At 43.9% G+C, this 24,471-nt stretch overlaps 1 protein-coding gene across 2 annotated transcripts in view; it reads left to right on the forward strand.

Annotated features, from left to right (window-relative positions):
- Positions 1 to 24,471, forward strand: part of LOC148023467 (methionine-tRNA ligase, putative / methionyl-tRNA synthetase, putative / MetRS) — a 73,479-nt gene that overhangs the window by 33,354 nt on the left and 15,654 nt on the right. For both annotated transcript variants that reach the window (XM_087696440.1, XM_087696441.1), the window contains exons 9-14: positions 15,882 to 15,996; positions 16,073 to 16,191; positions 16,311 to 16,376; positions 16,451 to 16,579; positions 16,928 to 17,068; positions 17,172 to 17,292. In XM_087696440.1, coding sequence (XP_087552566.1) covers positions 15,882 to 15,996; positions 16,073 to 16,191; positions 16,311 to 16,376; positions 16,451 to 16,579; positions 16,928 to 17,068; positions 17,172 to 17,292 — 691 coding nt within the window. The remainder of the gene's footprint in view (positions 1 to 15,881; positions 15,997 to 16,072; positions 16,192 to 16,310; positions 16,377 to 16,450; positions 16,580 to 16,927; positions 17,069 to 17,171; positions 17,293 to 24,471) is intronic.

The raw sequence follows: 24,471 nt of genomic DNA on the forward strand, positions 1-24,471 counted from the left end.
TGCAATTGGATCAAGTACAAGAAAATGAGTACTGACAAAAGGATCTAACTAGTGCTCTGATACTAATGTAATGAAGCATTCAACCAAGAAAAAAAATCTAACTAAAACTGCAATAGACATGAAATAACAAGAGAACTATTGCACCAAGACATCTTGCCATGTATTAATGATGAGAGTTTCAAAAATACACGACAGCCATGGTTGATGCTTCATCTAGCAAGAAGGAAGCTAACATCAGAAAAATGAACAACCAAACTTAGTGAATGAGCCAAAAGATCTCTTCTCTTAGCCTCTTGCCTTCTTTATCCTAACCCCTCATCTCCAAAGTTAAGGGCACATTTACATAGGCAAGGGTTGAATTTACAAGGGCTGGAAATTACAAGGTATGGAATTAGCATGATTCCAAAGTACAAAAATATCAAGGTATTTTTTCTTCATGACACTAAGACATCTTTTAGGACATCTTTTGGATCGTATGAGTTCTTGTTTTGCCTTCTGGACTTACGAATGCTCGTGGCACTTTTAATTGGAGGATGGATCATATCTTCAAGCCACATAGAAGATTTGTGGACGCTTTATTTGATGACATGATTGTCTATTTTAAGAACGATACAGAAATCCTAAGATAGGGTGATAATAACATTATTTAACAGAAATTATAGTAACTAGTGAATTAACATAAATTGAGATGCACACTTTATCGCTTAAATCTTGGATTATGGACAACTTGTTGGCCCCAGAATTGGTGCCCCCTGCAATATTTCTTTATCTTCATTGCAAATGGATAGAGTACAATTGAGACTCTCTAATTTTCTCCACTAATCGAAGTACCAGCAAGCCTTTAAATTAATTTGTCCCTTGGTTTGCCTCGAGAATTGGCCTTCACGTTGTTTCTTGCAAGACAAATTTATCCCCACATTGAAATTGAGTGGTTACTCTCTTGAGTTTCTCTAAAATTCTTCAATTTCAGTGGTTAGAGTTCAAGTCTTAGGCTTTCAATTCTGAACACCCATACAAAGGTATCTGTCAAAACCCTAAATTTTTTTGTAAATTAGGGTTTATAGCCAAGATTGACTGAAATCTCTTTCTCTGATGGGTCAAACTGTTGAAAAATGTTGAGAGAAGTTAATAAATGGTTGGAAAATGTGTGAAAATGTTGAAAAGAGTGGAAATTTAGACTTCCATTGTGAGAAAATGGAAGAAATCAGCTGGTGCCTTGTTTAGACAACTAATAATGTTGTCTCCATTGATGGAACACACCGAATATAATGGTACCTAGTTCAGAGAGTGCTCAAACTGTTGTCATCTACTTCTGTAGTCTTTGTTGGGCATATCATGAGCTCTTGGAGGGTCTCTTGTTGGTTGGAAATAGCTTGTCAACAATTGCAATAGCAATGGCAACATACATACTCTCTCTCTCTCTCCCAACCTCAAAAACGTTTTTCCCACTTGCATGGGCAAGTTTTTGCCAAGTAGTAGCCTTCTAATCCCATTTTCTTGCATTATCTAGATTATTAAATTAATTTTCAAAATATTACTTTTAAAAATTAAATTTTTGTACCACTTGTTCAAGGTAGGAAATTGATCTCCAGAGCTGAGAAGAGTAGGGCAATTGTTGTCATGGATTGTGTTGAAGTAGGCGGCTTGGAAAAGAGAAAATTGCAGGTTGTGAACTATTGCTTGAATACTGACGTGGCAGTCCATATAGGGTTTGGTGCAAAACGCATTTGTCTGGTATCTCTTGGCAATAGGGCAGCAGCAGGAAAATGGATGTCACGTGTTGAAACAAAGGTGGCTTTGCAATTGATGATGGGTGGACAGCAGATGGTGATGATGTACAACAATTGCATGAGGCTTGATAGCCATCGAGCGGGCTCCAGGCTGAAAGTAGTGTCCCAACAACAATAGAGGTTGGTAGGCTGTCAGCTGTAGGCTTGAAACAGGTGCCAACGGTAGTAGAGAGGTTGTGGATTGGTGTGACGTGCAAAACAAGCATGCGCTTCATGGTGGACAGCCTGTCTATTCATAGATCTAGAAGGATCCTCCGAAATTAGGGTTTTGCTTATGGGAGACAAAAACTCTCTAAACACACTTATTTTTAATGAAAGTTTGGTTACATTTGAGTTTTGGGGCTGTTTAAGAGGGCAAATCAGTTTTTAATGCATTTTTAACTCAATAGTGTGGTGATGTTTGCATTTTTCTTTTGTGTTTCCTTGGAGGGCAGCTATGGGAGAGCCATATGTGTTGTGTACTAGCAGTGATTTGACTGTGTCTTCACTTGTTCCTAGCTAGCTTAGGGCACATGTTGGAGATTTAGCGAGTGAATATTGTAGTTCTTTTCATACAGAGGGTATTTTGGGGCTGCTTTGCTTACAGTGGTTCCACTTGGGATTGTGGACATGGCAATGATGAGGTTTCCCTATATGCATTTAGTTGTTGTCATTAGAGAAGGGTTTCATTTGGCATTGTGGACCTAGTGGTGATAAGGTTTCATTGTATGCATTTAGTTGTTATTAGAGATTATGCTATAAAGAGTGCTCATGGTGGGAATCCTTCGATAATTTCTTGTCTCCAAGTTCATCTAGATTTGTGCCTTACATTGCTTTTACGTGCTTTACACCAAAGAACTATCAGAAGCGTTAATGCATATGAGAGCTACACATGTTACGAGATGGAGCTTTTAGAAACCTTGGACTTGAAAGTTGTTCTTCTTGGCAGGGATGGGAGACTAATGTTGCTGCTTCCTCTTTACTATGATGATGGCTATTGTATCTTGTTATGTTGCTCTTATTGCATTGCTCTTCACATATCTTGTGGTACAATTTCATGTTGATGTTTCTTGCTTTGATTGTTTCAAAAACCCATCAGTAAATGTAGCCATTGCTAGGTTTTTTGAAATGTATTGATTGTTAACCAACCATTCATTGGATGAGTGATGGATGAGTTTCCTTGATAAAGCTGATGGGTTTTTGAAACCGGTCAATGACTCACATAAAGCGGTAGTTCCTTCAATTAACACCTGGTTTTTTTACACACACACACACACACACACACACACACAAACAGAGACCTCACTCCCTTGCTCAACACTAGATTGGCCCCGAAGATCGGCACCCCTCTCGGTATTTCTTTATCAATTAAAAGATGTAAAGTTACAAAAATGAAATGTTCCAAAATACATAGCCTGTGAACAGTTGGTTTTTATCTTTTCTGAGTAAATCCCAGCTGTATAAGGTGTCACTAGGTGGTGATACTTTTTACAATTGCTTTTCTTATTTACTTATATAAATATTTTATTTTTCTTTTCTTTTGTTGTTGTTGCTTTTTACCCCCAGAGTTCTCTTGAAAAAGCGGGATCTTTGCATGGCCAGAAGAGGTAGCCATTGGGACAAATTGGACTAATGGGTTGTTCGAGCCTTAGGATCAGTTTCATATTGAATGGGCACTGAAGAATAGAATGCGAGTGGTTTGGGACTGTGTGCTTAGCCACTGGAGATGGTGCAGGACAATGAGCTTGGCCAAGATAGAAGATGCACATGTGAGAATGCTCACGGAATAAAAGTCACTGTAATTGAGCCACATTACACTTTTGATGTGGTCGCAATGATAAAAGTTGCACAAAACAACTTGAGGAATGCAGGGGTCACCATCTCTAAAATTTAGGGAGTTACTATTTTTGGACCCCAGAATTTGTTCATATCATTGTCTTCGTTTTTACACGAGGATTAATTTTGTGGTCTGTGCTGAGTCAAATTTTGCACCGATCATGGAGAATTTTAGACGGGAAGGTTTAAACGGGAAAAATTGTTACATGTATGCCATGTGGCACAAATTCCCAAAAGAGAGAGAAAGAGAGCATTAAAAAAAACGTAATAGGCATAAGGGGCAGATGGGAGAATGAAGTTTGGAGGAGCTGAGGGCAGATTGCTGCAAGAAAACCAGCCATGGAGAGTACTTCTACGTCTCTGACTCAAGCACGGAGATAGAGCTTGCTCCCTCTGATCATCTCTCTCTCTATTCTCAGAAGAAACACTTTGTGTGATGGATTGATTCCATTGAAGTGAACTCTGCACATGTTGAATAAGAAGAGTGAACTCTGTTCATGCTGAATCTGAACAATGAACTCTGCACATGCTGAATAAGAACAGTGAACTCTGCAAATGCTGAATTGTAAGAACAGTGAACTCTGCTCATGCTGAATAAGAACAATGAACTCTGCACATGCTGAATTGTAAGAACAGTGAACTCTACTCATGTTGAGTAAGAACCGTCAACTCTGCACATGCTGAATAGTAAGAACAGTGTGTTGGACAGTAAGAACAGTGAATTCTGCACATGCTGGACAGTAAGGGATGTTGATTTGGGCATGTTGTACTGTTCCTATGCAGCTGGGATTTACTTAGAAGAGATGAAAACCAATTGTTCACATGTTATGTATTTTGGAACATCACTATTTTTGTAATTTTCTATCTTTTAATTGATAAAGAAATATCGAGAGAGGCGCCGGTCTTCGGGGCCAATCTGGTGTTGAGCGAGGGAGAGAGGTCTATGTTTATGTGTGTGTATGTAAAGTCCAGGTGTTAATTAAAGGAACTACCGCTTAATGTGCATCATAGACCGGTTGCATAAGGACAGTACAACATGACTAGAACAACATCCCTTTTAGGAAATCATTTTTTGTGACCATAACTCAATAAGTGCAAAATTGCAGTCTGCAGAACTTTGTATTTATTGTTCTTACAATCCAGCATATCCAGAACAACATCCCTTTTAGGAAAGCATTTTCTGTGACTATAACTCAGTGATTCATGTGCAGAATTGCAGTCTGCAGAACTCTGTATTTACTGTTCTTACTGTCCAGCATATCCAGAACATTCCTTTTACCTTGGCATCATTTCAACAGTAAAACAGTCCCACAAACAACACTAAATCAGAGCTGAAAAGCCTTGTTCTTGTGTGGCATGGTCATCACTTTCTTTAGTTCTTGTATTGGAGAAGCCAACAACTGCTCTTGAACTTGGACAATGAGGCTTTTGCCTTAGCAGAAGTGCAAAGAAAACATAGAACTGTACCTTCGATGGAATCAACCCATCATGCAGATCATTTGCTTTAAGAATAGAGAGAGAGTTGACCAAAGGGAGCAAGCTCTATCTCCGTACATGAGTCAAGAAGAACTACTCTCCATAGTTGATGTACTTGCAACTATATGCCCTCAGCTCCTCAAAACTTCATTCTTAGATCTACCCCTCATGCCTATTACGTTTTCTTTTAATGCTCTCTCTCTCTCTCTCTCTCTTTTGGAAATTTGTGCCACATGGCATACGTGTAACAAATTTCCCGTTTAAAGCTTTTGGTCTAAAATTCTCCATGATCAAATTTGACCTCGGCAGACAAGAGAATTAATCCTTGTGCAAAAACGAACATAATGACGTGAACAGATTTTAGGGTTAAAAAATAATAACTCCCTAAATTTTAGAGATGGTGACCCCTGCATTCCTTAAGTTGTTATGAGCAATTTTTATCATTGCAACCAGATCAAAAAGTTTAGCGTGACTCAGTTACAATGACTTTTATTCCATGAGCATTCTCACATGTGTATCTTCTGTCTTGGCCAGACTCATTGTCTTGCACTATCTCCAGTGGCTAAGCATACAATCCCAAACCACTGGCATTCTATTCTTCAGTGCCCATTCAACATGGAACCAGTCCTAAGGCTCAAACAAACCATTAGTCCAATTTGTCCCAATGGCTGCCTCTTTTGGCTATGATAAGACCTCGGCTTAATCCAAGAGAACTCTGGGGGTAAAAAAGTAGCAAGAAGCAACCCACAGTAGCTTTTTCTTCTATTGAGGCGGAGTATTGGGCTGCATCTTCCACCACATGTGAGGTTGTGTGGCTTTGGAGATTGTTGGAGGAGCTTGGTTGCCCCTAGACTCGTCTTACTCTTTTGCGATGTGGCAACGAGAGTTGCATTGCCTTGGTGCGGAATCTTGTATTCCGTGCCCGGACGAAGCACATTGAGATCTTGTATCACTTCATTCTGGAGAAGCTTCTGGATGGGACCATTGATGTGGAGTACTGCAAGATGGAGGATAATCTTGTAGATTTGTTCATGAAGGCGCTTTCCTAGGCTCTTCTTCGGCAACATTCCAGATCTCTCAGTTTTCTTCCATGTCCAGGATCTGAGAGGGGGTGTTAGAGAGTTATTCCTTGTACAGCCGTGGGCAGAGCATTATGACCAGAGTGCAGTCGTAGAGGATGCCAAGTCAGCAGCTACGTGGCACAGTTTGCTGCAGTCGGCTGCATTAAATGCAGCCGACTTGGTGCTCGGAATTTCTTATTTATTGGCTATTTATAGCTAGTTCATGGCACACTCCAACATTCATTATATCAGATTCTGATCTTGAGATCTGTTGGTTGAGACAAACTGTGCTCAGGCTGACAGAGATCGAGGTCATTAAGTTGGAGACATACGCAGATATTTCCTCTACCCTCTTGTGTATTTTTGCACTCTTATATAGCATACTATATCGCAGATTTTCTGCGTCTACACTGTCTCCTTTTCTCTCTCTCTCTTCTCTTTGTGTTCTCACTCTCTCTCAGTCTTTGTCCTACGCTTTTGTATTGCTGCACTCTGACAACAACAAGATTCTCCATGTTATTAGTGCTATTGCATGTATCACTTGCTAACAAATGACACGGGGCGATGGTAGGAGTTATCCCACTACCATTTGTGCCATTGCAAGCTCAAGTCTCACATAGGTGGAGGATCAGATTCTGTATCCAACTATGATTACTAGGAGCCTTTCTAATATACATGTTTCCAGATGCAACACAAGGCGATAGCACGTATCCCGGAAGTATTAGTGTCACACGGGGAGTTCACTCAGAGTAAAGAAGACATGTCACCTGCGTGCAATGACTTTTAAAAAAACCCCTATTTATGAAGCTTGTAAGACTAATATATCCCCCTATTTAAGCTTATAAGATATATACATGTATGACTTTTTTTGTATCCCCTTTCTTAAATGTAAGTCTTCATAGAACATATACTAAGTTTCTTTTTAAAAGTTGGAATTATCCTAAGCAATTAAAAGTATCAAAATGGTCATATCACAAAGTGATTTATGTAGTGGCACTTGGATACCATTGATGTATGTGTTGCAATGTTTGAGTGCTTATGCCCCCTTACCACCTGAGGAGAGAAAGTAGGGGAATCGAACCCCTTTATACTTAAAGTGACTACACCAAGCGGACATCAAGCTCTCTTTGGAAGAAGGGAAGTTGAATCTCTCTACCAAAACCATGGGAGAGTGCTAACTCCCCTTTTCCCACACTATGATTAATTCAGTAACCCTACTATATGAGGATTTAGGGTTTTAACCTTACTTGTCAAGGTCTCTTGTATGCCATGGAGAAACCAATCTATGGAGAGAGGTGATCAAATGCATCCCCCCCCCTACCCCCCCTTCTTTTTTCCCTCTATCCCCTCCTTAAATTTAAGTTCAATATAGGAAATTAAGAGGGGTCTACTTCTAATGTATACGCTTAAGTGTCCCCTTCCCAAATCCCCCCTCCCTTACACTCACGTGATACCATACAACATCTATGGTGAACCCCTCGGGTAGTGTCACAACATGCATATTCATTCAATTGAAGTGTAACAAATACAACTTCAAAGTACTAAGATTTCATTCAATGATACACATGTTAATGCTAAATGTAAGTCATACTTTATGCATTATTCAATGAGATACAATATTCAACTGTACAATAGAGAATGTACATTGCTTCAAAAAGCAATCACTGTGGATTCTAGTAAGAAAGCTTCTCGGTAAAGTTGCAATAACTGAGGCGAATTTGCCAATTCAGCCTCTTCTATCCATTTGGCATCCATTGGTGAATAGTTCTTGAATTTCACCAAAAATCTTTTTATAACTCTACCTTTCACTTTTCTATCCTTATGTGTCAAGATCTGCTCAGGAACTAGAATCTCATCTAATTCCTCTACTTCAGCTGTTTCTTTTGAACCATATCTTTTGGCACTTCACCAATAAAAGGCCTCAATAGACTCACATGGAATGCATTATGAATTTTCCATTTCTCTGGCAATTTCAGCCTATATGCCACGTCATTGATCTTCTTTGAGACTTGAAAAGGGCCATAGTAACGCATACTCAGCTTTGGAAACAAATGTTCCTTGCCCTTCTGTTTTCTCAAATGTGCCTTTTCAAAATGCAATAAGACCCAATCATCCTTTTTGAACAAGAGTTCCTGACAATGACTATCAGCAACTCTTTTCTGTTTAGCTTGTGACTTTTCTAAGGCATACTTGACCTTTTTATATGCTTCTTTCCAATCTTTTACATAACGATCTACTTCAAAAATGTTATCTTTTCTTTGCAAAATGGGAGGCAATTTCTTTCCATTGTCCACAATCTCAAAAGGTGCTTTGCTAGTAGATGAGTGCACTGTATTATTATATGCATACTGAATCAATGGCAAGTAGTATTTCCATGAAGTCTTATGACTTGAAACATAATACTTCAGTAGATCTAAAACAATTGAATTTGCTTCTTTAGACTCTCCATCAGTTTGTGGATTGAAAGAAGATGAAAATTTCAGTGTAGTGCCTATGTTTTCAAACAACGCCTTCCAAAACAAGCTAGTCATTCTTGGGTCTCTATCATTGAGAATTGACCGTGGCATTCCATGGTACTTGAAGATATTATACATAAATATCTTTACCATGTGTTTTGACTTAATCCTTTTCCTTACAGGAATGAAATGTGTCTGTTTGTGAATCTGCAAATGATAGTCTAGATTCCATCATTCCTTGAAGAAGTTCTTGGAAGATAAAAATTGAAATCCACGGCAATACTTTCCCATGGCCTTTCTGGAATAGACAGTGGTTGCAATAACCGTGGTTTCTTCTATCTATCAAATTTGACCTTTTGGCATACGAGGCAAGATTTGACATATGCATCAACATTAGATCTCAAGGCTGGCCAATAGAAGAAAGTCTCTACTGCTTTGACTGTAGCATCAATACCACGATGTCCTGTATACGATGGAGTATGGCTTTCTAATAAAACTTTTGGCCTTAGCTATTTTGTAACACATAGTCTTCCATGTATCACGATAAAGCCTTCTTTGAACACATAATGATCATGATGTTTGCCATTGATCAACTGTTCATAGATTTCAGAGAAATCTTCGTCATCTGGATACTGCTCTTTCATATCATCCAATTCATGGTGATAAGAAATTGAAACAACTGAGACCTGTGGTTTGCGAGATAAAGCATTTGCAATTGCATTCTTCTCGCCTTCATCATGCACTATCGAAAAATGAAACATAGATAGGAAATTTACCCAACGCATGTGTTTCTCTGATAATTTAGCCCGTGTGAGAAAGTATCTAAGAGTTTGATGATCCGTTTGCACTACAAAATCAGCACTAAGAAAATAAAGCTTCCAATTGGAAAACCAAATCCTTGAAGATATGCTCAGGGCATATGTAAGTAAAAGGCAAACTAATTGGGAAGAGTATCTACTGATAGCAGAGTTTGCATATAATAGTGCCAAGCACTCTTCCACTGGGTATAGTCCATTTATGTTAATGTATGGGTTTCAGCCCAGAGCTCCTCATGCAGTAGGACTGCATAAGGAAAAGGTTCAGGCAGCCAAGGACTTTTTGGAGGATATGAATAGTATGTTAAAATTTACTCAAGAAAATATTAAGAAGCTCAAAATCGAGCTAGAGCTTATGTAGATCCTCAACGAAGAGACGTCTCCTTTGAAGAAGGAGAATTGGTCTATCTTAAAGTGCCTGAACAAACTAAAACCATGAAAACGGGACAATGTCCAAAGCTTTCACCCAAGTATTGTGGTCCTTTCACAATACTTAAAAAGGTGGGAGAACAGGCTTACAAGCTCCAACTGCCTACTGGTAGTAAAATACATCCAGTTTTTCATGTGAGTAAGTTAAGGAAGAAGTTGGGTGATTTGGATAATTTAATCTTAAATGATAACATTGAGGAGCTATTAGATGACCAATCTAATCCACATGAACTAGAAAGAATATTAAATGTTCGAAACAGATGAACAAGGAATACTATTTATCAAGAATGTTTGGTCAAGTGGAAAGATTGTTCAGAAGAAAGCTCAACATGGGAGCGAGTAAGTACCCTAAGAAAAAGGTTTCCCAATTTACAATTAGACCTTCCAAGTATCTTTTTCGAGGACGAAACCGATTTTTAAGGGGAAGGAAACCTTATATTAATAAGGTAAATTATGGGAAACAGGCACGAGGGATGACCGTCCGGGGGCCTTGGGCGCCCGAACGGGGTTTAGGGGAGCCTAGAATTAAAGAGAGTCTAGGAATAGTAGGACTCACCAAGAAGTGACGGCTGGCAATCGGATCACGATGGGAGTTGCTAGCAATTAACTAGGCAAGGCTGGGAGGAAAAACGAATCTCGTGCCCCTATTGAGAATCGGACTGAGTACTCTTCTGTTCTCCTCATCATACTAGTCTCTTCATGGAATCGTCATCTTGATTATAACACGGGAAAGTGGGGAAAACAGTAATGCGTTTGCTGCAATCAACATCAAAGAATTTGGACTGAAGAATTTAAATGGAAGAATTTTTTTTGACTTGCATGTCTTGTGTTACCACTGACATTTGTGTGTTGTTTCTTGCTTTTTTCATCATGGAAAAATGCATAATGTTTGTGCTTGTAATCAGGAGATGTAACATGATTGCCTATCTGACCTTAAAGTCTTTGTCAGTGGTGACTATAAATACAAGTAGTTTATTGCATTATCTAGTAATAAGTAGTTTATCACAGAAACTAGTGGTAATTTGTGCAGCAACACAATTGGCCATGAATGAGAAAAGCTAATATGAAAGGTGCAAGCTTTATATCTCTCTTTCATCTGGAGAATTGATGTGTGTACTGATGTTTGCATGTGTAATGATGAGCCTTCATGATTAATGTGTAACAAGGAACCTATGGTATGGCATCCTTATTGCAAAAAGCTTTGTCTTGATGTGCCATGGATAGTATCATCTATGTTTCATTATGTGCTTTTTACAGCAAATAATGATGTTTTGTATTTAGAGGGGGCCCTCGGTGTTTTTCTTGGTTACATTGTGTTTATTGCGAACAATGTTTAGGAGCTTAGGTCCTATCTTTTCCTTGAGGATTGATGGTTTTGTGTTTGAATCAATGTTATTGTGTGTGAGTTGTGGGCCTTATCTTGTTGTGCACAAACAAAATCTTGTTGCCATTTTAAAAAAGCATCCATTTTGATGATGTACGATCTGTTGCTGCAATGGATTAGGTTTGTCTCGTTCTAGGCATATAGACAGATGTGAAATAGTTTTTGGAAGGCCGAAGAAATCTTGAGACAGCCCTTGATGAATGCTCGTTCCCCGAAGTGATATGGCTGTACATTATGTCAAGCTAATGGTAGAGGATGAGTACACTAATCCCTTTGTTTGTTACGACGAAGAGGATCTCCCTATCTTGATGGATTATAGACTTGTGCCTATCATGATGGTAGGACGAGGAAGAGAATAAGCAATGAACTAGCTTAGAGAGACAATAGCTTGCTGGAACTCCGAATAACTAGGGCACATGTCGTCACACTGTCCGCAGAGGCAGGAGCAGCCTAAATAAAACAAAGCAGACCAAAGGTGCTTCGAATGTCGAATCACGTGTATATATTAAAATTTATTGAGACGAGAAGCCAGCAGTAGCAAGGCAATCATATCCTCAGTTTGCTTGAGTCTCTGTGTTGTTGTAATAATCAAGGATGAAGATGTTCTTTCCATTCCAATCAATGCTATCACTAGAGCACAAAGCAAAAAGGCTGGAATAACCATTGAGGGACTGACCATAGTAAATTGGCCAACAATAGGTAATAAGAACACTAAGAAAAGGTGAAAATATAGTGAACTCAAATTGAAAAGCGAAGGCTTGACTCCCCAATAGGCTACATCTCTTGTATGAAGTGTAGAGAGTGTAGCAACCACCCCAAACAAAGAAGGCTACTTTAACAATGGTGGAAAAATATCCGTATCCTAAGCACTAGTTGGCTACAATTGATATGGTCAAGGAATGCGTGGAAACAATGTAGAAAAAACTACCCAAACCTTGGTGACTCTACCATTGGTTTGCTCTATTTCGGCCAACAAATTTAGGATTAAGGAACAATGCCCAATGATACAGGACAATGCATATTTTTAATCAGAAAATAGAGCCTAGCATCATCTCAATCCTTGCATCCACTAACATCTCAATCCAACTCAAACTCTTGATGAAAGGAAGCCTTGCTATATGGCAGCGTGCAAAAGTTGTATGGATGTCACAGGCTTGCACCATTAACTAGAGATATTTGACTACAAGTGAATGGGATAGCAACCTCCAAAACTAGTTTCCACTCTTGAAATACTCTTGGTCGTTAAGGAAAAAGACACAACTTGTGATGCTTCACCAATAGAGAATATTGACTTAGAAATAGATGGGAGTGACGATTTAGACCTTGAAATACTGCAAGCAGTACATGTCTTGCAAAGGTAGAACAAAACTTTTGATTCATCTTAGGTGCAAACACCTTAAAAATGTCACACTTGCAAATGAGTCGGAAACAAAGACCCAAAAGCAGCCATAAGATCTCCCAAAACAATTCATGCAATACAAAAAGGAGGATCAAGTCATTATGTTAGTTAGTACAATGAGGGAAGGGCAAACCGACAAGAAAAGTTGGAGAAACTACAAAAAATAGGATTCATTTATGGTATTGAACATACAAATCGGGTATCACCCATCATTGTGGTACTTAAGAAGAATGGCGAGAAAGGAAGCTTACAACTTCTTAAGGGGACTTTTTGGGTTTTAACTAGGTGTGCAAGTGCACCTGGATGATTGGCCAATAAAGACTTACATATACTATTTTCAAAGGCGCACTAAGACATTGGCATGAAGTATTCATGGACAACCTCTATGTTTATCGCAAACGGGAGAAATACCTCAAAAAGCTTCAACTGGTCTTTAAGCGATGTTGGCAACACCATCCATCTTTGAATCCTTTGAAGTGCCAGTTCAGGGTTAAACATGACATCATTTTGGGCCATGTAGTATCTCAAAATGATATTGCACTTGATACAACCAAGATTAAGATGATAATGGACCTTCCACCACCCATTAGCCAGTAAGACATCCAATGTTTCTTCGAACACACTAACTACTACCACCTCTTTGTATTGAACTATGCTTCCATAGCACAGCCTCTTTAGAAGTTGCTAGCTATTTTGGATTGGATGGAGGAATGTCAATTTTCATACGAAGCTTTGAAAAAGGCTCTTATGACTGCACCAGTTTTACAAGCCTAGGATTGGACCATAGTTGCATTCGTACTACGTATAGACTAGTTCATACTGTACAATTCATATGGTACTGTATGGTACGTATCCGTACCATTTCGTACCTAAAAACAGGCTATTTTTGGCCTTTGAAGACTAGACCATACAATATCTTCCAACTCCTAAGCCTTATGTTTATTATCATAATTCCAAGTCTCTCTCTCTCACACACACACTCTCTCTCTCTCTCCCAACTTTCAAGATGAGTATGCAATTCCAAGAGCATTCCTCCCCCCTTCTCTCTCTCTCTCTCTCTCTCTCCAAACTGCCAAGCCTCTCTCTCTCTCTCTCTCTCGTCTCTCACACACAAAAAAGAATGAAGAGCTTGTTTGTCCATCCACCCTAAACTTTACTTTGTTCTTTGATGTATTACATATACACTCCCCTTTGTCTTTTAGTAGCGCTTTGTGCATGTTGTGCATGAGGTTTTTCCTTGTTATCCTCATGTATTCATCCTATTAACTCAAGTGACATTGCTATTTTAGCTCTAAACGTGCGTACTAATATTGTACCGTACCTTATAAAATCATAAGGTACCCATTAGTACAGTATTTTATTGTACCGTACCGTACCGTACCTTTTGTACCTGACAAACCTGGACTGGACAATCACTTTCCATGTGCATATTAATGCATTTAGGAACTCACAATTGGGCAAAACTGATGACAACACTTGTGCAGCAGTCACACACATGCATCCACAGTTAGCTCTCATTCTTTCTGGGTAGGGGAATGTCTATTTGCAGATGTTCTTCTCCTTGACTCTAGAGCTGACTGCTACTGCTTATTGCATACATTTACTTGAGCGGTTGCAAGGTTTTAGAGCCTCACTCGAACTGGGGTGCAACAATGCCTAAATTTGTGTCCTCCAAGTGGTTTACCTATTCAATTTGCCTATAACAGTGTACAAACATGCCATGCATCATGACACCCCAAGTGCAGTTTTTCCTCTACTTTGTCTAATCTAGCACGAACTTTGAGACCTTGGAAAACTGTTCTAGTAATGGATTTGTTGTAAATCTGGATGGCTTATTGTTCAACCAATATAATGCTCGTTCAAGTGGAAAAAAATTCCACAAAGTGCCACACCCCAGGATCTACTTTAACTGCTTCCCCTCTTAGCCTTGTGTGAAAGTGCAGGATGGATTACTTGTGAAGGAGCTGTCTCGAAATGTGATGCAGGGTTTGTGCTCCCGTGGTGTTGTCCTACATTTGGTTGGGTTATTATTCTTGATCTGGATTAGGGGTGTTCAATCTGAAAAACATACTTTTTCATGTTCTAGGTGCCATTTTAAATCCTCCACTGTGAGTGTTGCTAGTAAGCATTTACAATGGACTTGGTTGTGGGGGTGTGCACTGCAATATGGTTGATGGATGCTTTGAGAGTTGGCTTTCAGCTACTTGGTGATATTTGTGAGTAGTCTGTGGCCTCCAGATCTATTGTAAGCCTTGCTTGTAAGCCATCACAACGGGTGACTTGTGAGGAAGGAATCTTAGAGGAGCTTTGTGCTACCACCATGTGCGAGGAACAGAATCGTCATACCTCTGGAAGGGTAGTTGCTCAATCAATGCAATCACTTGATCAACTCATAAAACTTAGCTTTCTACTCCCTAGGACTCACACTTTAATGGCCTGCCTTTTAATGGATTGTTTGGGTGGGAGGTGTCTTGCAAAAAAGGTTGATATAGGTTTTGAGAGTTGGCTTTAACTCTTTGGTGTTGTTTCTGAATAGTCTGTGACCTAGGATTTTTGCTGTTACTTGAGCTCTTCACCAAGCCTCTAGACTTGGGGTTAGAGTTATAAACTGTCAGACAAACAAGAGGTGGATGAGAAATGGACTTTTGAAAAGGAGGGACAGGTGGGGAGAAACTGTAGAAATACATCACGTAAAAGCTGGAGGTGGACTCAGGATTTTAAGTCTGCTTTATATCCATCAGCAGGTACAGGGGGTGACATTTTGAAGGAGAAGAACAAGGCAGTGATAGTAAATAAGACAATTGGGCAGTTTACTAGGACCTGCTACAGATGGAACTAGAGGCAGTGGTAAGTGAGGAAGGGGAGAAGAGAAGGGAGCTGTAGATGGAGGGAGAAGGGGTAATGAAATTATGCTGATGGGGTGTGAGGATAAATTCATCAAGAGTGCGGATCTGGATCAGAGCAATCGAGCCTTTGATGATATTGAGTGCCCCCTTGGACTCACTGAAGGGCTATGGGCTGGATTTGAGGCTTCATTTGAGATAATTCAGCACATGTAACCGTGTACATGTTGAGATGTGTAGATTTTTGAAAGTGGATTTAATAACGGTGTTGTACTGTTATGCAGAAATGGTTAGTGTGTTATGGGTTCTATTCTTTCACTCTTTATCTTGTATGCAAGGCCAGTTAGTTTCTTGGGCATAATGCATTGACAGGTATACTGGGAGAATTGAGCACCATGTTGAATCTGTTGCAGGTCTCTGATACTTTGTTCACATGGTCTGATTTTCAAGCCAAACAGAATAATGAGCTGCTCAAAAATCTTGGAAATTTTGTGCATAGGACATTATCATTCGTTGCAAAACCATCAGGCAAGTATTGGTCATTTCAGGATAGTTTCAAGAGAGAATCTCAAATAGATCTGAAAATCTGATTGGGGCTTATCAGGTGAGGGTTATGCGGGAGTGATTCCCGAGGTCTCTGGTGTAGAAGCACATCAGTTAACGATGGACTTAGTATCAAAAGTTGAAGAAAATGTGGGCCAGTATATTGAAGCTATGGAAAAGGTGTTTTTATTCCCTTCTTGTCTGTATAAATGCCTTTCAAGATCTCAGTGAGAGTTTCTTAGTAGTGCGTATATGTGCTGTTCATGGTTGATTGTTTATGGCACTTTTTTTTCTGGCAGGTTTCTTTGAAGAAAGGAGTCAAGATCCCCATGAATATATCTGGCCTTGGAAACTTGTACTTGCAGGTATTCTTTGTTGTCGTTATGAATCATGTTCTTTAAAAGGAAGGGAAGTAACTTGCAAACATCCCTTGTGACAGGATAGCCAATTCTGGAAGCTCTATAAGGAGGATATGACCAGTTGCTCTATAGTAATAAAAACTGCAACGGGCCTTGTTCTACTGCTGGCTATTCTTTTGGAGCCATTCATGCCTTCTTTCTCTAAAAAGGTAAGACTTCTACACAGATGCACAAGGATTAATGTATAAATCTCTTGAAGGACCTGCTTCCCTGCAGAAGCGGTGGGCTTTTTAGACATGATTTGAGAAACTATTACCTATGACTTGCACTTGTGTTTGTTTCATTGTAACTTTCAACCACTCCAACCAATTGTGAGAGCTGAGGACAGGAAAACCTAAATCACCTTCAGAAAGATTATGATAGTTGTAGCCTTGACATTGAAGCTGCAAGTAGGCGAGCTGCAGCTTGCTGCACATTTCACCATGTGGAAAGGAAATGCTAGACTTGATTTTGGATGCTCCTGCAGATAACACGCGTTTCCTTTCTGCAATTCCCAGGTGCTTGGACAGCTGAATCTGCCACTATCAGTCATTTCATTGTCCGAAGACTCTGGGAATTTTGCAAAAATATTCAAATTATGGGATTTGATTCCTGCTGGTCACAAGATTGGAAAGCCAGAACCTTTATTCTTTGAGCTGGTGGGATTGACTTTTAAGAAGTTAAATACATATAGATCTTTTTTTGGTGATTGCTAGCTTTGTTGTAAAGTAAGTCCTGTGTTTTGCGATGTTGGTGGCACAGAAAGATGAAGAAGTTGAAGAATACAGAAGCAGGTTTGCAGGTAGCCAAGAGGATCGTGCAGAGAGAGCAGGTGGTGATATGATGAGCCTTTCTGCTAAAGTAAAAAATGCTAAGATATCAGGTGAGGTGTAATTATTGTATTGAGTCCTTGAAGACCAGGTGCTTACTGACAAAAATTGTGCACTGCGGAGCTCAAAAATTTTCCAGTTTATGAAAAAGGCACACCTTAGTCTTAGACTCTCTAAGCTGATTGTTATTGATGTTTGGCTTTTTACATCTTAAAGCTCTGGTTGTTGTGTGACAGATGGATTTGGACCATTTAGAACTTTCCTGCTTTTTTTTGGATGATTTGTCACTTAAAGTGGGTAGCATTATGTTTCTCAGTCTTCAACCTAAAAACTCAACCGGCACGTTGCGCTACTTGCCCCCCGGCCCGACTACGTGCCATCCGATTGGTTGCCTGTCCGATCGCGCCATCCGTCCGTTTGTTTCGCCCGCTGTCCGACTGTCGTGCCAGCCGTTTGTCTCACCCACTATCCGACGGTCGCGCCATCCGACTGGTCGCAGCCGCTGTCCAACTGTCTTGCACATCCGACTGATCGGGGCCGTCCCAGCACTGCTCACGCCTCCCTGTCCTGTTCACGCGCCCTCGCCAAGTTGTGCAACGGCCGCTTGTCGGCCGTTTCCCCCCACCCCCGAGTGCTGCCTTGACGGGAGGCCTGGCCCGCGATGAGTCTGCAACACCACTGCTCCTCCAGTTGCTCCCTCCCCCTATAGCAACTCCCCATTCGGCAGCATAGCAGCGCGATAGGTAGGTTCTCCCAGAGGGGACGGGCAATGGAAACCTTTGGTCAGATGCCGGCGTACTCACTGAGTGCCCCCCAGTTGAACACCTTGCGCGTAGTCCTCTCTGAGGAGCAGCTCTTAGTTGTCCGAGCTAAGGAGCTAGAGTTAATGGAAACAGCAATCTATGGTCAGGTAGTAGGACACTCCCCAGCTAGGGCCCAGCTTCGAGACTGGCTCCACTCCACGCTGAGCATCGGCTCGGCATAGATCATGGAGGCGGTCTTGTTGGGCCAACGGATCTTCATGGTCCGTCTCAGTTCGGCAAACGCAGCTCACGAGCTACTTGCCAGTTCACCTTATGCATCCACGAAGGGGGTCATATACATGGTCCCTTGGTACAGTGGCTTCACGGTGGAAGCGTTTGCACTCCACAACAGGTTTCTTCGGCACCCGGTCACCCTCCTCTTTCCCGGCCTGGTGATTGAGTACCGCCAGTTAGTGGAAGACTTTGGGAGGCTCTTCGGCACTGTCCTTTCCGCGTCCTTTGCGGATGCAGTGACAACGGCAGGGGTCCCAAAGGTACGTGTGGCAGTGAAGGAGGTCAAGGATATCCCACTGTTCCTAGAGATTGAGGCAGGCGGGCACTCCTTTAGGCAGCAGGTGATTGTGACTGGGCAACCAGGGCAAGGCTTGCGCTGCCACGACTTTGGGCATCAGGCAGCAGTTTGCACATGGTTTGGAGCCAAGGCAGCTCCGCCCACAGGTCCGCAGGTGGACGCTGACGGTTTCACAAGGGTCCAGAGGCAACAGAGAGGGAGACGGCAAGGGGGGGCGCAACCAGCCCCTCAAGCCCAGCCTCGTCAGCAGGGTGATGGCGGACAAGCCTTCCCCTTTCGGCAGAGCACCCCACAGCCCCCCCCTTGCACGCCCCACCTGGCAGGACGGATCCCCCCATTTTCTCCACATGAGCCACAGACTACCTTGTCGGAGACCCACAGGCCCCACACCCCCCATGCCCGCACACCAACCCCCCCCCCCCCCCCCCCCCCCCCCCCCCCCCACACACACACACACATCCCATCCCTCCCCTCCCTCCACTGACAACGGCCCACAGCCCCCCCTTGCCAGGGTTGCCACCTCCTTCCCACACCCACCATGCATCTCTAGCTATCCCACCATAGCGCGATCCACTCCACCCCCATCACCCCTTCTACTGAACGCTCCCCCTGACCCGCACCTAGGTCAGGTAAGCCCCCCCAGACCCAATCCCCCTCCTCCCATAGGAGGTGATGAGCCACACACACCTACCTCCTCTGCACACCAGCAGTCCCCCCCTCCCCCCCCCCCCCCCGGTCCACACAGCTACCAGCTCATCTGCCCCTGCCATCCGCCATACTTTCCCGAGACAGGCACAGCTGTTGCCACAAGAGTTTTTTCGCAGTGGCCTGTGGTCTTACCTATGAGTTGCGGGGCACGGAGAGTTTCCACTACCTCTAGAGGTGGGGATCTTCGTGGTTCGTAAGTCAAGGAGGGGCAAGGTCCACCTACTAGCACCACTAGATGGACCAAACTACACTTTCTTTTTTCAGTCTTTCTTCTCAGAGGAGTGGACGACTACACAGATTGAGGAGAAATTGAAGAGTCAGGTGGCAAATCACATCTCACAGTGGATGGGAGATGGACTAGCACTGTTCGCACAACAGTGGCTAGGTTGCATGATGGACATTAACTGGTGGGCTGGCGCTGACATTCCGCATTTGAGCATTATGTTTCGAGCCCCCCCACAATGGGGAGCACCGAGGGATGTGATTGAGTGGCCCGTGACACAGGCGGCCCGTTTCTACCAGTGTATAGAGTCGCGGTTTTCAGCATGGCCAATAGATGCATTGATAGTAACACGTGGAGCATCTATTACCCCTATGGTCCGGCCGAGGGCCACCATGGGGGACTGGAGTTTACTATCTAGACCGGCGGCAAAACGTACCTGCATGCTTCGCAGTCTCTCTTCCTCATCTGCAGCTTCCACGCCGAATAGATGCGTGTTCGGTCAGTCACAAGTTTCCCCATGAGCTTACACCTTGCATCCTGGAATGTGAACAGTCTCCACTACAGTGGGGTGCGTGGGTTGAGGAAGTTGATTGTCCGGCAGGAGTTGCAGTTTGCCCTTGCCGGACGGATAGACATTTTGCTATTGCAGGAGCACAGACTCACCCTCGCCGAAGCTCAGCGGGTTGGAAGGTATTGCTGGGCAGCTCGCATACTTATTGGGAGCAAGCCATAGGTGCCCACGGCAGAAGCGGAGGAGTATGCACATCTATTGGTCCGAGTCTCACCACCTGTGTACGAGACCACGGGACGATAGTGGCAAGAAGGGCTCTATGGATCAGACTGGATATTGGGGACTCGTGTATTGGAGTCCTCAATGTCTATGCCCCTACGGAGGTTAGGGCACGCAGCAGGTTCTAGGTGGAAATTGTAGATGGACTCCCAGAGGTGGACTCTTGGATTGTTGGAGGAGATTTCAACAATCTGGAGGCTTTGGAGGACCAACAGAGCAAGGGAAGAAACTACCAGGGCATGGCTGGGGAGAAGCAGGAGGCATGGGCGGTCTTTTTGCTTGCAGTCGGAGCACGGGATGCCTGGAAAGACCCTGCCTTCCACAGGAGGGAGAGGTTGTGGGACTTTTCTTGGGGTTATAGGCAGCTAGGCGGAGCCTTGCTGGAGCGGTTGGACAGGTTTTCTGTGGGAGAGTGGGGAGGTTCTCGCGGAGGCCAGATTGAGCAGTTGGCAGGCACCACACTATCCGATCACTACCCGGTTCTCCTGGCACTTGATCCCCCAGCATCCGCCCTAGATACACGGCCTTGTTGGATCCCTGATTCAATCTATAGGAGGGAGGAGGTGTCGAGACAGATAGAGTAGATTTGGACCACAGAGTGGGTGAGGAGGGATAGGATAGCAGAGGAGGTTGCAGAGGTCCTAGCCGAGAGAGATTGTTGTAGGAGGCACTAGGGGACCCCATCCTCCACGCATAGGAGGTGCGTGCGCGTGCAGCCATTACTGGCCTAGAGGACAGGGGCTCGGAGTTCTCTTTTCGTAATTCAACAGCCTTCTGGGCGCAGAAGGGAGACATGATGTGCAAGGAGTTCTTCCAGGTGCACAAGCCCCGCACCACGGGAGAGCAGATACGCAACCTTAGGGACCAGTATGGAAGGACCCGTTCTAGCCCTGATGAGGTGATGGAGATTGCCACCGACTATTACACACGCCTCTTCCAGTAGGAGACAGCTTCAATTAGAGGACAGAGATGCAGACAACAGGTATGGGATCACATCCCGTCCCTCGTCACAGAGGAGATAGGACACGCCCTCCTAGTCCCCTTCACAGAGAAGGAACTAGAGGAGGCTTTCCATACACAGGATGGGCAAAAATGCTCGGGGGAGGATGGCCTCTCTAAGGCCTTCTTCACGACCTACTGGGAGGTGGGGAAGGATCCCCTACTGAGGGATTTCTAGGAGATATTCACCTCAGGACAGATGCCAGGGAGGCTCTCGGCAGGCCTTATCAGCCTTCTCCCCAAAGGGGGAGACCGGTTGGAGCTATCCCAGTGGAGACCGATCACCTTATTGTCAGTGGCCTATAGGGCTCTGGCAAAGATGATTGGTAGACGATTACGCCATGTGCTTCCAAACATCATTCATGACACACAGACAGGCTTTGTCCAGGATAGGAGCATCCTAGACAATGTATTTACATTCTTTGAGGTGAGAGAGTGGGCTCAGCACTGTGGGCAAAGACTGACAGTACTACTATTGGACTTTGAGAAAGCCTACAACAGGGTGGATTGGGATTTCCTAGAGGTACCATGGTGAAGTTAGGATTTCCCTATGCTTGGATTCGCGGGGTCTCCGGCCTGTACAGACCTGGACTCCAGCACGGAGTGGGGAGTCCACTTGGGATTTAGATGGGTGAGCAGAGGGTAGACCGTCCGATATCTAGGGTTCCAGGTGGGACGTGATATCACTCCTGCCCAGTAGTTTCTTCCTGTTCTAGAGTCTATTAAGAGGAAACTGTCCTATTGGAGCACGGCTCGCCTCTCACTAGCCGTTCGAGCACTGGTGGTTGACCAAGTCCTACTAGCGACAGCCTGGTACATTGCCTCGTGTTGGTGTTTCTCCTCATCGTGCGTAGGGCAGCTTTGTCGGTTGGTACGGAATTTCCTTTGGTCGGGGTCTGATGGCTCCAGAGACTCCAAGGCCAAGGTGGTGTGGGCGACCATCATGCGACATCGTTCAGAGGGAGGGCTTGGGATCATAGACCCAGAATATCAGAGTAGGGCCCTCTTGGGCAAGTTAGTTGTCCGCAGCCTCACACCAGGTGGGCAGACTTGGAAGGTCTTACTGCAGGAGGGTCTTGAGGATTGTAAACCGAGGCTTGGCGGGGAGTGGAGGCCGTCCTTGAGATGGATCTTCACTTGAGCCTAGATTACCCCACCTAGATCACCTTTCCTGTGGAGCCTACTCGACGTGTGGCCGGGCTCCGTAAGGCCCTAATCCAGAGCCCCCCGGGCTGCCAGGAGCAAATAGACCGTTAGTCGGTGATCTGGAACCTCCAGGTCAAAGATAGAGAAGGGACACAGATTGGCGAGCGCCCCCACATCCAATGGGTTGGGTGGGAGGCTGGCCTGGCTCGTTCCATCAGGACATGGCGGGAGGTGTACAGGATGGCAGACAAGGAGGTGCTACAGCGAGTATCAGGATGCATGAGAGGAGTGGAGTTGAGGAGAAGAGAGATAGACGCGGCAATACCTCTGGAGGACCCCTATGTTTTTTGGATGGAGCTCAAGGAGTGGCGCGCCTTTGGATTAGGGAGGGTTGATGAGTTGGAGTGGGATCCAAGAGAGTGGCTATGGCCGGCCTCTGCAGTTGCCAAAAAGCCACCCAGGTTCCTAGAATACACTACCGGGATTGGCAGACATGTACTAATGCAGGAGGATTTGGACTGGGCGCCGTCACGTAGCAGGCACTGGGCAGAGCACAGCATCACGGAGCCCTTCCGTCGGACCTTCTGGCGCCGCCTATGGGATAGCTGGAGGCCGATGAGGGTGTCGTATTTTTTAAGGCTGGTGGCACATGGAGGTTTGGCGGTGGGAAGCTGGCTTGCCCAGATGCAGGAGGGAGGTTGTAAGCGCTGCACATAGCAGCCTCTAGAAACCCCAAAGCAATGCCTTTGGTCTTGTGAGGAGGCGCAACTTGTGTGGAGAGGAGCATGCCGTATCCTTCGACGTATAGCCCCCAGCCTCGGGTGTATTTCATGGGGAGCTTTTTGTTGGCAGGCTGTCAGCCAGGGCCGTGACCTTCTGTATGAGACCGGGATGCAGGACACGATTTTCATGATCGAGGCAAGGTCATGCGCAGTGGTTGGTTTGGAGGGTTTACCCATCCGCCAGGTATTGGAGCCCACAACAGACCGCTCAGAGATATGGGAGATCATAGGCAGTCTTACTGGATGGCATATCTGGAAGGCGCGATGCCAAGTGGCTTTCGGCGGAGAGAGACTTTCAGCACTTGCGACCTTAGCAGAGCTATGGACCTCCATCATTCACTCCCTCCGCGGCTGATGGGAGCAGGTGCAGGGCGAGTCCAGGGCTCGTCAGGAGCTCCGTGGTCACTTCATGCGTACCTGGGGCGGCCAGGGCCTGTTCTTTGTGATGCAGGCAGGCAGTCCCGTCTGGCGATATACCCCTTCCCCATGGCTCCTTGCCCCCATCCCCCCTAAACCGCCTTGAGAGGCTTGTATACATGATGTAGTGGTGACTTTGCATCAGCTCCAGTTTATTCTGTGGAGCATGAGCACTCTGTTGTTATCAGTTTTTTGAGTAACATAATCAGCTACATTTTACTTGCCAAAAAAAAAAAGTATTATGTTTCTCGGTTGAACAAAGCAGTGATTTGTTTGTTGTTCAACAAAATGATATGGAAATTACGGTGTATGAGAGCATTCTTTATTTCAATTTTATTCGAAAAACTATAACAGTTTTTTGAACATCTCTTTAGACCTCCTATGGCTTTGCAAGAGCCTACACAGACAGCACCATGGTCTTTGCTCACCCAAGGTGGAGATTCTTGCCCTTGAATCCTCAGCCTCTCCGGATCAACTCCACTATGTTGCTGCTGCTCATCATGTTGCCAATCTCTCTAATCTCTATCACAATATTTCTCTGCTGCCTCTGGTGATTCCAGAGTTAGCTTCTTCCGTCAGGAGAATTCAACAATCAGCTGTTTCTGCATGACATAAGGATTGTTTCCCATAGAGCTACTAGAGGAAACTTTGTTTCTGCATGAGCAGATGGGTCCAACTTCATATTTTGAAGAGACTTGCCATAGAAAAAATAAATTAGCTGCCAACACCTTGCAAAGAAAATGCCATAAGCTTGTTTTTCTTGTTTCATGTGTGAGAATCAAGGCTTGTAAGCTCAGTGTGTCTTGCACATATCAAGAGTGTTTTTTCTCTA

Source organism: Lygodium microphyllum, chromosome 16 (assembly GCF_053477565.2).
Source record: "Lygodium microphyllum isolate KBCC chromosome 16, Lygodium_microphyllum_v1.1.10, whole genome shotgun sequence".
Classification (NCBI taxonomy): domain Eukaryota; kingdom Viridiplantae; phylum Streptophyta; class Polypodiopsida; order Schizaeales; family Lygodiaceae; genus Lygodium; species Lygodium microphyllum.